At 29.0% G+C, this 13,968-nt stretch overlaps 2 protein-coding genes across 2 annotated transcripts; one reads left to right on the top strand and one right to left on the bottom strand.

The window, feature by feature from the left end:
* Positions 1 to 1,069: 1,069 nt before the first annotated feature.
* Positions 1,070 to 3,680, top strand: LOC145580091 (serine/threonine-protein kinase SAPK3-like). The gene is made up of 9 exons (XM_081637433.1): positions 1,070 to 1,322; positions 1,873 to 1,947; positions 2,097 to 2,198; positions 2,337 to 2,390; positions 2,494 to 2,586; positions 2,688 to 2,780; positions 2,874 to 2,978; positions 3,075 to 3,173; positions 3,300 to 3,680. Exons 1-9 carry the CDS (start codon positions 1,203 to 1,205, stop codon positions 3,582 to 3,584), a joined length of 1,026 nt encoding a protein of 341 aa, XP_081493559.1. The 5' UTR covers positions 1,070 to 1,202; the 3' UTR covers positions 3,585 to 3,680.
* Positions 3,681 to 3,835: 155 nt separating this feature from the next.
* On the bottom strand, positions 3,836 to 5,428 carry LOC145580098 (glucan endo-1,3-beta-glucosidase 4-like). Its single transcript, XM_081637446.1, has 3 exons — positions 5,194 to 5,428; positions 4,288 to 4,548; positions 3,836 to 4,144 (listed from the first exon to the last, which is right to left on the bottom strand). Exons 1-3 carry the CDS (start codon positions 5,261 to 5,263, stop codon positions 4,107 to 4,109), a joined length of 369 nt encoding a protein of 122 aa, XP_081493572.1. The 5' UTR covers positions 5,264 to 5,428; the 3' UTR covers positions 3,836 to 4,106.
* Between the last annotated feature and the right edge of the window lie 8,540 nt (positions 5,429 to 13,968).

Here is a 13,968-nt window from a genome sequence, read left to right as displayed (position 1 = left end):
ATACTTGACATTTTGTTTACTGTGTATTATGAGTTTAAAACCTTAATAAAACAAGTTAACATTTGATACGAGTAGTACCTAAAACCATGTATTTGATATACTCTTATACATGAATACAATTTCCGGCCCTTTACTTGATACATACAACTATTCAAGTCTGACCATCTGAGTGAAACCCACCTCATCTCAAGGATTTCTAAAGCGAACTCCGATTATTTGAGTTATGACCGTAAATTGTAATTATATCAATCATCTGAACATGTTTTAATTTTACCGTACCACTAGTTTGCAGACTCGGGTAATTCCTTGGATTACTGAATTAATTCTATGATTAAAATCCTTATTTATATTTAATTTTGGTAGAATAACATGTAATATGGTGATATTACACTTTAGCTTTTAAACTTAAGGTTGTGACTTCAAATCTTGGACCACGTGATATGTAAATTTATTTAAGAACCCAATACCTAGAGAAGAATGAGTACTAAAGACATTCTTTACGAGAGTACTCAACTGAAGTGAACTAAACTGAAATGAATACTCCGTATTTTATAAGAGAAGGAAATTAAGAGCTGAACTGAACTAAACTGAGCTGAACTGAAAATAAACGTATGACAACATGCTTTTACTTGTAACTGAAGGAGCATCTCTTGATATTAACCTACATATTAACTAGCATTATTAAATTAAACAACTCTATAATAATTATGTGGACATAATTTAATTAACAAAATTAACATACAAGTACGTAGTATGTGTCATCCTGTGAGGTTAGCTGTCATTATCCAGCCGACTCTTGCAAAGTTACAACTTGCTCCTAATAGTCCTAATCATACGTGTCCTCCAAATTCTCTCTTTAATTTAGAATATTAAACAAAAATGTACAGTAATCAAAAGAAAAAAAAAAGGGAATAATTTGCACTTTAATTTCCAAGAAATGACCATTGACCAATAGTTTAAAATAAAGAATAAGTAATACTGTAGTAACAGAAATATAAATATTATTCTACAAAATATACATATTTTTATATAAACGTCACACCAATTTTCTTATGCATTTATTTATTTATTAGACATCTCAACTCCTACATTTTTCTCTACATTATTTCTTTTGTTCTTCATAAACCCCAAAACAAGTTTTTATTAAGAATTTTTTCTGGGTTTAATTAAAAAAAAAATCATTTTTTTTTGGATTGTAAAACATGGAGAGATATGAACCAATAAAGGAAATAGGTTCTGGGAATTTTGGAGTTGCTAGATTGGTGATTGATAAGAAAACTAAGGAGCTTTTTGCTGTTAAATACATTGAAAGAGGAAAAAAGGTATCACCATTTTCAATTTATTTATTTTTGCTTTCATTTTGTTTAATTTTGTGTTTTATTATGCAAAATTATTAAAGCTAGCTTATTTTTTGTTTTGTTATGGGTCAAAAGTTGTACAATCTGATGATCAGTTTACCATGTACTCATGTAGTACGTTAGTGTTGTAATGTTTGTATGATATATTCGTGTTAAATTATGTTAGAGATTCGTATATTTTTCGATATCTCATGTCTCTAACAAATTACGTGCCTATAAGAAATACACGGTGTTTTATGTTATTTTCTAAATCGCTATTTGTCTCATACTTTGATAGATACTTTATATGCTAATTGATTTTGTGTAATTATCTTGAAAAAAAAAAAAAAAGGTACATAGTTGTATGATGGTCAAAGTTAAGTCAAGTTTGATAATTTCATTTTTTGTTGTTAAATAAATAATGTTTCTTGTTCTATACAAATTGAGTATGTTGCATATAATTTTGCTAATTGTTGAAGGATTACGAGTATATAACATATGTTTAATCAATTAATCATATAAATTTTGGTTTTAGATTGATGAGAATGTACAGAGGGAGATTATCAATCATCGATCATTAAAGCATCCAAATATCATCAAGTTTAAAGAGGTATACTTGATCATACTTCCTAATTGTGATAAAACATAATCAATTTGATTTGTGTTAATTGTTTTATTACGAATTTTAATGCTCATTGTTAGATTAAAATTTGAATCACTTGATGAGTATGTTTTACTTGTATAAAAACATCTTACTAGGTTTTCGTAACACCCACGCATTTGGCGATTGTAATGGAGTATGCTGCTGGAGGAGAGCTCTTCAACAGAATATGTAGTGCTGGTCGATTTAGTGAAGACGAGGTTGCTATTATCAATTACAGCATTTCAGTGTTTTCGTATTGATTATATGTTCATAACCTCTGTTAGATGTTAATACGTGCATAAATTTTTTACTAATAAGCTCCATCTGTCTGACTGTACTGTCTGTGCAAGTAACAGGCAAGGTTTTTCTTCCAGCAGCTGATATCTGGAGTCAGCTACTGTCATACCATGGTACGACGAGTTTCTGTTTGTACTACTGCAGGTCTGCAGCTGATGTCTGAAGTCAGCTGCTGTCATTCTGAACCTGAGTTTCTGTTTGCATCAATTGCTGCAGGAAATCTGTCATAGGGATCTAAAACTGGAAAATACTCTGCTTGATGGTAGTCCATCACCTCGCCTTAAGATATGCGACTTTGGTTACTCCAAAGTATGTGTTACACAAGTTAATTTCTCTGTAAGTCTTGAGGGATAACTCCCCTCTTTCTTCGGAGACTAACAGCTGAAACTAAATCCTTCATTGTATCTCAGTCTGGGATACTGCATTCACAGCCTAAGTCGACAGTGGGTACACCTGCATATATCGCACCTGAGGTCCTGTCGCGTAAGGAATATGATGGGAAGGTACAATTTGCAAACCACATCATTGTTGGATATACCAGATATTGGATGGATTATAATTATACATATGTTATAGAATGAGTTTCGATGTTGCAGATTGCTGATGTTTGGTCTTGTGGAGTGACATTGTATGTGATGCTGGTGGGAGGATATCCTTTCGAGGATCCTGAAGATCCAAAAAATTTCCGCAAGACAATTGCAGTGAGTTATTAAGACTTATATGAGAAGCTATCCCTTATTAGAGCAGTGATTAATTATTTTTGAGATGTATAGTGAGTAATCATTTTTCCTGCACAGAGAATACTGGGTGTTCAATTCTCTATTCCAGACTATGTGCGCGTATCAGCAGACTGCAAGAACCTCCTTGCACAAATCTTTGTCGCTAACCCCTCCAAGGTAACACCCTCTTTGACACTCTATAGTGAACCCAAAATTTATCCAAGCAATTTTTTTGTAGATGAACACTATATGTCATAATATACAATACACATGTTTGTGACTGTTGTATGATGTTCACTGAAGAGGATCACAATCCCTGAGATCAAGAAGCACCCATGGTTTCTGAAGAATTATCCAAAGGATCTTGTTGAAGGGGAGAAGACAAACTATGGAGAAAAGAACGGCGGTGATCTACAGGTCCAAAGTGAAGAGGAGATTATGCAAATCATAAAAGAAGCACAAACGCCGAGGGAAGCAACCATAGGAGAACAGGCTGCAGAATCCGAAGCACAAGAAGCTGATGATGATTTAGAGGCTGAACTGTTGGATTCTGATCTCAGTGGTGACTTTGTCTCTCCCCCTTATTAATAATACTTGAATCCGGCCGCCTTATTATCTGATACTAAGTACTGAATTCAGCTGTACATTACAAATTATTGCATCAGTTGTGCACTTGTGCTTGATGTCCTGCACAAAGTTGTTTTTTTTTTTTTTTTTTTTTTTTTTTTTTTTTTGGAATACAAAGACACTTCTGTTAAGTTACTGATCTGATCCTTAGATTTCAAAGAGTTTTTTTTTTTTTTTTTCTTTTTTCTAGCAGTACCATTAACAAAGGGTATCCTAGAGTAACCTTTTAGTCCTCGCAAAGCTTACTTGCAGAAGAGGATCTTCATTAAGGCTCATAGGGGCCCTGCCCTTTTGCTCTAATATTCGCCACTGACAGTTGGGAGTTACATCAATTTTCACTTAACATTAGCATTATACGTAGTATGTTTTTCTTTCTGTGTTACTATGTCTAAAATGTACATAAATACATAGTTATAGGTTTGCTGAATGTATAGTTGGAGTTTTCGGAGTTCATTTACCCATACATCTGAATGATTATCTGCCCTAGTATGGCGTACACGTGAAATTGCAGGCACCGTGACCTGTAAGATAAATTCCAACATAAAAAAATCAGTAATTTTAGTAGTAGAGCTAATAGATCAAACCATAAACAAAAACGTCACAGGCTTGCAATAACTTATTATGAGATCGACGTGTTTCAATCAACAATATAATGTTTACTTACTGGGGTCTTCATTAGATATAGTAGCAACTTCACCATAATCACATAGACCACCAGACGGTCTAGTCTTCTGGAAATAGTCATTGAAGGCATAGGAGGCCATGGCCTTGATGTCACCTTCCACGTAACACGGTCCGCCCGGTCTTATCGGGCGACAATCCGCTCCATTTTCACAGATCCAATCAAATGATATCTTGACCCGAGCAACCGAAGCATCAAGCCTAGTAACGCACCATGGTGGACACAACTTGCTCTCACTCCCATCTACATACAAGTCCACAATCCAAGAACACCGATCTTATTAGCAATTTACGTATGCTCCTAGCACATTAAAGTTAATTATCACTGTCCAATAACGTCTTATGGTATGTAATCGATTACACCATGTAATCACTAAGTATCGAAATTTATTTGTTTGTTAAAAAAATCCGTCCTTTTATATGTTACTAGTTTAGATTAAGGGAACGTAATAAAAAATAACAATATAGAGAAAGGTAATTAGACAATAGACATTACCATCTAATATTAGAATCATTTTTTTTTTGTATTAAGAAATCAATCTATTTATACAAGAATAATAATGTAAAGGCCTCAATAATGGTTATAAAAACCTCTATTACAAAAACACATACTCAAACACATACTCGTTATGATTTGACTCTATGATTTTTATTGATCAATATATTTATTTGACTCTATGATTTTTATAACCATTATTGAGGCCTTTATATTATTAGAAGAAACATTATTTGACTCTATGATTTTTATTGATCAATATATTTATTATTCATTATAAAATAAAGATCCCAAGAGTAAATCACAAATATAAACACCATATACATAATTGGGAAAAAAAAAAAAGCAAAAGAAAAGAAAAGAAAAGAAATTCTAGAAGAATCTAAAGCTCACCTGCCAATTGTAGGACCAAAATAAGGAAGCAAGAAAATACAACTATTGTAATTGCTGAAACACGAGCCATGAAATAATTTTCTATTGTAAATTCTTCAAATTTAATTTCTATTGGAAATGGATGCAACAAACTTCAATTTTGATGAACTAAATATTATTGTTTTCAAGGGAGGATTCAAGTGTTTGGATTATAAAAATTAAAGAAAAGAAATACACATAGTGGAATTAATTAAAGAAATTGTTGAGTTGTTATAATGATAAATTGATAATGCGGTTCTTGTTGACGACACTTGCACTACTATATGTCATCTTTTGGGTAACTTATGCTTTGAACAGCTGTTTGTGCTTATCTTAGCTTTCAATCTATTTATGGATCACATTATTAATTTTTGCCTTTTTGGTCACGGATTTTCTAGGATTGACAATCGTATATACTGTCTTGAAATGTTCCAAACAAGGAACTGACTAAGAAAACTTGATAATTAATAATTTATACTCCGTAATTTATACGTCCCCGATTAATAGTCACTTTCGCCATTTTTTGTGACTCAAAATGTTAGTCACATTTGCTTTTTTCAAGTACCATTAATATTATTTTTTACCAAAATTCTCTAACATTTGCAAAAATATTTGTGCAAATTTAACTTTCCCATGTAAATTTTACTTTTCCGTGTACTTTAATTACTTTCTCTCTCTACTTTTTTGCATACCCAATGTAAATTTACTTTTCAATGTACTTTCTTTAATTCTCTTTAATTCCCGTGATTTTTCTTCAAAAGAGAAATTAATACTACCTCCGTCCCCAAAAGAACAACCCATTATTTGGCCTAATTTTAGTCCCAAAAAGAATGACCTATTTGCATTAAAACACCCACCAATTTGTAACAATATTTGTGCAAAATTAGCTTTCCCATATAAAAATTTGATTTTTCATGTAATTTTATTACTTTTTCTCTCTATTTTTTTTTACAAACCCCATGTAAATTTATCTTTTCAATATACTTTTACTTCTTTTTTATTTAAGTTTCTTAATACTCGCGTAATCAACCCAAATGGGTCATTCATTCGGAGATCGACGGAGGGAGTAATAAATAATTAATGATTAATAATTGATATTTAATAATTAATGATTAATAATTAATATATAATAATTAATGAATAATAATTGATAATTTATAATTATTGATTAATAATTTCTGTTAAAAAAATGATTAATAATTAATGATTTATAATATAATACTCCCTCTGTCCCCAAAACTTTGACCCTTTTGGGTTGATTTTGCGATTATTAAGAAACTTAAGAAAAACAAATAAAAATATGTTGGAAAAATAAATTTACATGAGGTTTGTTAAAAAGTAAAGAGATAAAGTATTAATTATTAAAAATACATGAAAAAACAAATTTTATATGGGGAAGCTAATTTTGCACAAATATTATTGTAAATTAGTGGGTATTTTAATGCAAATGAGTTGATTATTTTGAGACTAAAATTAGGCCAAAAGTGTCGAAATTTGGGGACGGATGGAGTATATAATTAATAATTATTGATTAATAAACTATGATTAATAATTAATGATTAATAATTTATAATTAATGATTAATAATATATAGTTAATAATTAATAATTCATTAATGATTAATGATTAATAATTAATTGATTAATAATTAATAATTAATAATTAATTTATGATTAATTATTGATGATTAATAATCAATAATTAACAATTAATAATTAATTATTGACGATTAATAAATCGCAATTAAATCATTAATGATTAACGATTAATAATACAGAGTAAAGAGAAATAAACTTCTAATTTAGGGATTCTTTAAAAAAAAAACTTCTAATTTAGGGACTGAGGGAGTTATTAACAATGAATAATTACTTATCATTACGGAGTAACTAATAATTAGTAATCATCACTTAATATTTATTAGTTAGTTATAAATAAATAGTATTTAATAATTATTACTCCCTCCGTTTCATAATGTTAGTCCCATATACTATTTTGGGCGTTTCAAAAAGATCTACCCATATTGAATATATTTCATTTATAACTTGATTTTTTTGTTACTTAATTGATAGTGGATTGATGACATGATTCTAAGTGAGGAAATTTTTACCTTAAATTATGCAATTGTGATTTGTGCTTTCCTAATGAAAAATAAAAAAGTTAAATAAGGTAAACTAATTATGAAATATGTTTTACTTTAATGTTAGATTCCAAATATATTTGGTTTCTTGTTTTATGTGATTGATTCCATATGGGACTAACATTATGAAACGGAAGGAGTAGTTTTTAATTGGTTATATTAATTAATAATTAAAGATTATTAATTAGTATTAATAGTACTGATAAAAAATAAATTAGAACATATAATAATATCCTTTAAAGTCGGTTTACATAGTTAAAATCAACAACTAACATCTGATTGTACCAAACAGATTTACATACATGATACAACTAATGGCCAAACAAGCTGTACAAACAGTCAAACAAGTCAAGTTAAACAACTAGCAGCCAACAACCAATTGCCAAACAAAGTTTGTATCATACTATGCTATTGTTGAAGTCATCTAATTTTAATTTATGTTTTAAAGTCATCTCATTTTAATTTTTTTTTTTTTTTTTTTTTTTTTTTTTTTTTTTTTTTTTTTTTTGAAACAACATCTCATTTTAATTTATGTCTTAAAGTCATCTCATTTTAAAGTTAGTTACTCGTATAAGTGTGATCATGTTTTATGTGAGGCTTTTCTCCTTATAATACACAGTGTATAACTTTAAAGTAATATTTAAGACGGTTTGTGTAGGGAGATAAAAGAAGAGAGATAAGGATTTTGGGAAAGAAATATTAAAATTCCATGTTTGTTTATACAAGCAGAGAATAAACAAGGGGATGAGATGAGGATTAAAACCCCTCATGTCCTTCAACTTCTATACCTAGGGAGGGTTCTAAAAAGGATGGGGGGAAAGGAACTATGATTGACGACATGACACATATATATCCTTGTTGAAAAGAAAAATAAAGAACAAAGGTAAAATTAGTAAGGGTATATTCGTAACTTATCCTACTCTTATCCCTAATTTATACCAAGCAATGGATAACACTTTATTTTATCCTATCCTATCCATATTCTCTATCATTATCCAATCCTCTAATCCTTCTCATCTCTATCCCGGCCATTCAAACGCTCCGAAATATATATTTAAACATTATCGCGTAGGTATATATTAAAATTCTCATTGTGTATAATTTATTAATATCAACATCTATAAATATTACTAAAGAAGAAACCGCTTATATCATATTGTTCACGTGACAGCTTTATAAGAAAAAAATTTCGACCTAAATAAAATCTGACGTCATTATATTTTCTTTGGTTTCAAATTTCAAATTTAATTTCTCCTCCTCTCAATTTATCTATACTCTTTAATTTATTTAATTTTCTTCTATCACCAATTATTGGTATATAATACATCTTTCCCTTATGCTTCATCGAAAAAAATTCTTTGATGTATTTATTTTTGCTATTTTCTTTTATATATTTTAAGTTTAAAATCATTTTTTATTTGCTTAATTAAAATCGTATAGTAAAAATCTAACTTTTTTTTATATGCTTAAATTTTCATATTCGGTTGTTCTTCTTCAAAATTAATTTTATAAAATTAGCATTTACAACTAATGTTTATGTCTCGATATTTTTTTCTAATACATAGGAATACATAAAATATATACGCTATATTTCAAAGAAATTCGTGCATCGCACGGGACTAATCTAGTTTTATCAATTATAATATACTCCATCCGTTACATATTACTCGCAACAAAGAAATATTTTATGTCTCACAAATAATACCCCTTTGTTGCGAGTGCTATGTAACAGAGGGAGTATAAAAGATATTATTTATCAAAGTTATGTGTCAGGAAATATATCAATCAAAATTAAACATTTATTTTAAAATAGATTTAGTATTCACCTTACTTAGGTGCATTAATAATTGGTCAAGCCCCACTTAAATAAACAACAATATTTAAAATGCACTAATAACCTTGAACATAGTTGCAAAAAACTCATTTCAATATATTGCCACATTTTAAATTATTCTAAACATGTTTGATTTCACATTGCTTCCTTTTGATGCAAATTACACAAATTATTGTATAGAATTTGTGCATCTTTCATTTCCTTCCAACTTTGCATCATGTTGTACAACTTTTCACCCATCTTTACACTTGTATTTGCAGTCGCCATGACCTATATCACAAGTTAACAAGATACAAATTAATTACCAAATAAAAAATTATAGTAATAATTGTTATGGACTAATTACAATATAAAGTATGATCCAAGATTGTATGAAAAAAAAAATAAAATGTATTTGCTCAATAAACTATTTTGGCTATTTGATCATAAAAAATCAAAAGCCAATGAAAAGCTAGCCAAAATTAAAAAGAATACTAGTAGACATTTTGAAAAATTATTTTAAGAAGAATGTAATAAAATCGCATATAATATGGTTTTGAATCTTTTGATTTTTATCATAATATAACAGTCAAAGATTTTTAATAGTACAAAAGTCAACAAAACATAAACAAAGGGAGTATATGGTAAAATATACTTCGAATTTACAAAATATTACTTGTAGTAATTTTAGGTGAAGTGTTGTTAAAAAAAATTAATAAAAAAATAAGGTGAATAGAATAAGAACTCAATTTTGATTTTTTTTTTAAAAAAAAGTTTATTAAGTAAGACAATGAGAACGTACTCGGATCATTGGAAACAATCGTTGCAGCGCCCTCAAAATCACATCCGGCATTTGCTTTAAACCAAGAATCAAAGACATAAGAGGCAGTTGCCCTTAGATCGCCGGGCACAAAACATGGCTTTCCTGTTTGTATATCGTCACATATTTCTGGTTTTTGTCCACAACAATAATCTAGCGCCTTTTGTATTAATTCGTCGGAGGCCTCTGGTTTCGCAACACAATAAGAACCACAACCATCTATATAAATAAAACAATATAAGTATATTATTTGAGCACAAATAATCTAGTTATATAAATAGAACAACATAGTTTGAATAGAGTATTACCAGCTATTATTTGCCTTGAATAACAAATTAGGAGGAGGGAGGTAATAAGAGTGATCCTCAAAGCATTACACATTTTAGGATGTGTGGTTGCGTGCACTAGAAAAGTAAAATGACAATTTTTTTTAGAGTAATTGGTTGTTTTATGTTTATTGAAAATGAGGTGTATTTTGTTTTGTATTTATAATGAAGTGTTTAACTATGTACTACATACTACGGAAGTACGGAGTATACATGTTTTAGGGTAGTCTTTTTCTTCAAAATTAGCTGTCATTATGCCACATGTTTTATGCCTTCACAAATTGGGTTTTAGATCTTGACTATGGGATATAAGTTTGAATTCTCACACCCCTTGATGATATTTGTTATGGGTCTAATGGCTCATTCAAACCCCAAGAAAAAAAGTAGTCTTTATACATTAAATTCACTTATGGTAGTTTTTTTTAAAAAAATTAGTTGTCACCATGTCACATGAGTTATGCTCCCTCAAAAAAAAAAAAAAAAAAAAAAAACTCTAACAAATGAGATCTTGACTCTAGGATACAAGTTTGAATTGTAACTCCTCTATATGTTATTTGTTTTGGGTCTAATGACTTTTTTTATTCAAACATAAATTAAGGGGAAAAAAATAGTCTTTTATACATTAAATTCACTCACGTTTTAGGATAACCTTTCGTTCAAAACTAACTGTCAATGTATCACATGCTTTATGCTCTGACAAATGAGATATTGACCATAAGATACAAGTTTGAAATCTCAATCCCCTATATGTTATTTGTAATAAGCATAATGGCTCATTCAAACCCCAAAGAAAAAATTCACTCATGTTTTATGATAGCCTTGATGTTTTGACAAATGAGATTTTAACCGAGTACAAGTTTGAGTTCTCAATCCCGTGTATGATGTTTGTAATGGGCCTAATGGCTCATTCAAACCCCAAAGAAAAAAAAAAATATACATAAAATTCACTCGAGTTTTATGATAGTCTTTTCTTTCAAGTTTCAACATTAGGTGGCATTATACACATATTTTATGCTTTGACAAATGAGATCTTGACTATAGGATACAAGTTTGAATTCTCAATTCCTTGCATGCTATTTGGAATGGGCCTAATGGCTCATTCAAACTCCAAGAAAAAAAAAAAAAACTTTTTTTTAGATCAAATTCACTCGCATTTTTAGGGTAGGTTTTTTTTTCAAAATTACGAGCAGTTGACAGTCTCCCTTGACACTATATATCACATGCATTATACTCCGACAAATGAAATCTTGCCCATAGCTTACAATTTTGAAATCTCACTCCTTAAAATGTTATTTGTGGGGCCTAATGGCTTATACAACCACCCCCCCCCCCCCCAAAAAAAAAAAAAAAAAATCTATACACTAAATTCATTCACAATTTTAGAGTAGTCTATCTTTTCAAAAGTAATAGTCTTTTATGCATCTTACATTGTTACGTGCTTTTATGTCCCAACAAATAAGATCTTTACCATAGGATATACGAATAATACTCACTCCCCTGTATGTTATTCATTTGTATTGCACTAAATATTAAATTAGCACGAGGAATCTTATTATATTCCCCTTATTATAAAATTTTCAAATTCAATTTTTTTTCCCACATATACGTAGCTGAAAATATTCATGGTCAAATATGTTCATTTGAGATCGCACAATTACAAAGTTAGTCGAATTTTTCAGGAACGGATGAAGTATTAATTTAGGAATGCGTGCCAAATTCATGCGTCAATAGGTGAAATTAATTTTTAATTTAATTGATTCAATATTTCTACTTTTAGTTATCTTATCTGTCCAACACCCCTAGGGCGTTTGTTAGCTTTTGTTTTATAAAAAATATTATTAGAAAAAAAATATACAAGTATATATTATTAGTGACTAATATGATTTTAAAAGTTTACACTTAAGATTACAACCCCCTCAATTTTCTAATAATTACTTTGTATTTTGTACGCCTTTGCACAATATTTAGAGCGCGATAGTGTGATCACATTAATGACAATTATTTAGGGTTCGTTTGGTATTATTGTGTTTTTAGTTTCTTGGTTTTTTGTTTATCAAAATCATATAATATATGAGTGTATCAATAATGAATCTAAAATTGGTCAAATTTATTAAAATCATGATAATTTTGAAAGTCAGCCACATAAAAGTGGAACACACATTTTCCTTAGCTTGTTTTCTGTTATTGGTTTTTGTTTATTTTTTTTAAAAATAAATTAGAAAAGTGAAATAAAAATATAATGCCAAATAAGCCCTTATTTTATCATAACTCACGATGCCTATATATATGTTTTGTGGTAAAATTGTCCTTGTTTGTGTGAGAGTTTTTTATTTTATTTTTATTTTTTATTTTTTTTATAGGGGTTTGTGTGATAGTTAAGTGTTAGGCAATGTGATAGAGTGTTTAAAGTTTTAAACCAATTTTGGATTTCAAACATCCATATATATACGTTTTTAGTTGAGTTGGTCTTCAACCATCCATATATATATGGATGTATATATTAATTAAGAGCACAATCAAAACCTGATTATTGAAATTTTAGCAGTGTTCTCTTTAATTTGATTTCTAGTAAATAGTACAATACATCTATAGAGAACTGCTGTAAGGAAAAATTTGCGCGTCTTTCCAAATCTGCATCATGTTGTGCGCATTATTTCACCTACACTTGAACTTGCAATCCCCAAAACCTAATCACAAGCAATTCAAATGTAAGTTAGTTATTTCTCAAAATAATAATAATATAAGCTTTGATAAATTATTTTTTTAAAAAATTCTATGTGTCTTTCATTTTTTTTTTTGTTTTTTTTTTTGCGCCATATTCAGTTTGCATGCGTGCAATGAAAACAGATTATTGACCTATTGCTTCCATTTCTTTCAGCACTCGTAAATCGTTTATTCCATCAGCCATTTTTAATCTTTACATTTGAAATCTCTTTATGAGAGAAAAATGTTCAAAGCATAAATATTACAAAAGATTTAACTAATTCAAATTTTTTGAATTATGTCTAACTATAATCAATGACAAAATATATACATAAAATTTTAAACATTCATACTCTATTAAATTTAGCTTTCAACACCTCTGGTGTACGAGTAACATGCATGACAAATGTAAGGATCTAATAATGAAATACTCTTTTTTTAAAAAACAAAATACTCCTTTATTTTGGTATATTTCTTCATTCCAAAACTTTTTTTTACATGCAATCTAAATTTTTATCAGCTACGCATGTTACTTGACATTGATTTTTTTAGAACAATATACATATGATCGACTAATTCCAATTCAAATTTTTGTTTTATAATTTTTTTTGACACGAAATTTATGTTTATACTTAAAAAAAAGGCAATGTTAATTGTTATATGTCGTATGAGCATTAAATACACTTTTTAAAATGTACTCCGTATAAAATTTAAATATTCTGTATTTATAACAAAAATACATATAAATGAGTGTAATTAATGCTTATTGTTTCTAAAAACATGTACTCATTAATGTATTAATGCTACAGAAATAAAGATTTTAATAAATACACCAATATACGCGTGTTTTTGCCATTAATATTTTAAATTTACTACGGTGTACTCCGTAATGTTTAAGGGTTGCACAGGAAAAAAAAAAATTCTTACTTGGATCATCAGTAACCCGAATTTCAGCGCC

Source organism: Chenopodium album, chromosome 2 (assembly GCF_948465745.1).
Source record: "Chenopodium album chromosome 2, dcCheAlbu1.1, whole genome shotgun sequence".
Lineage (NCBI taxonomy): Eukaryota > Viridiplantae > Streptophyta > Magnoliopsida > Caryophyllales > Amaranthaceae > Chenopodium > Chenopodium album.
Note: the sequence above shows the minus strand (reverse complement) of the source record. Positions and strands in the feature narration are given on the sequence as shown.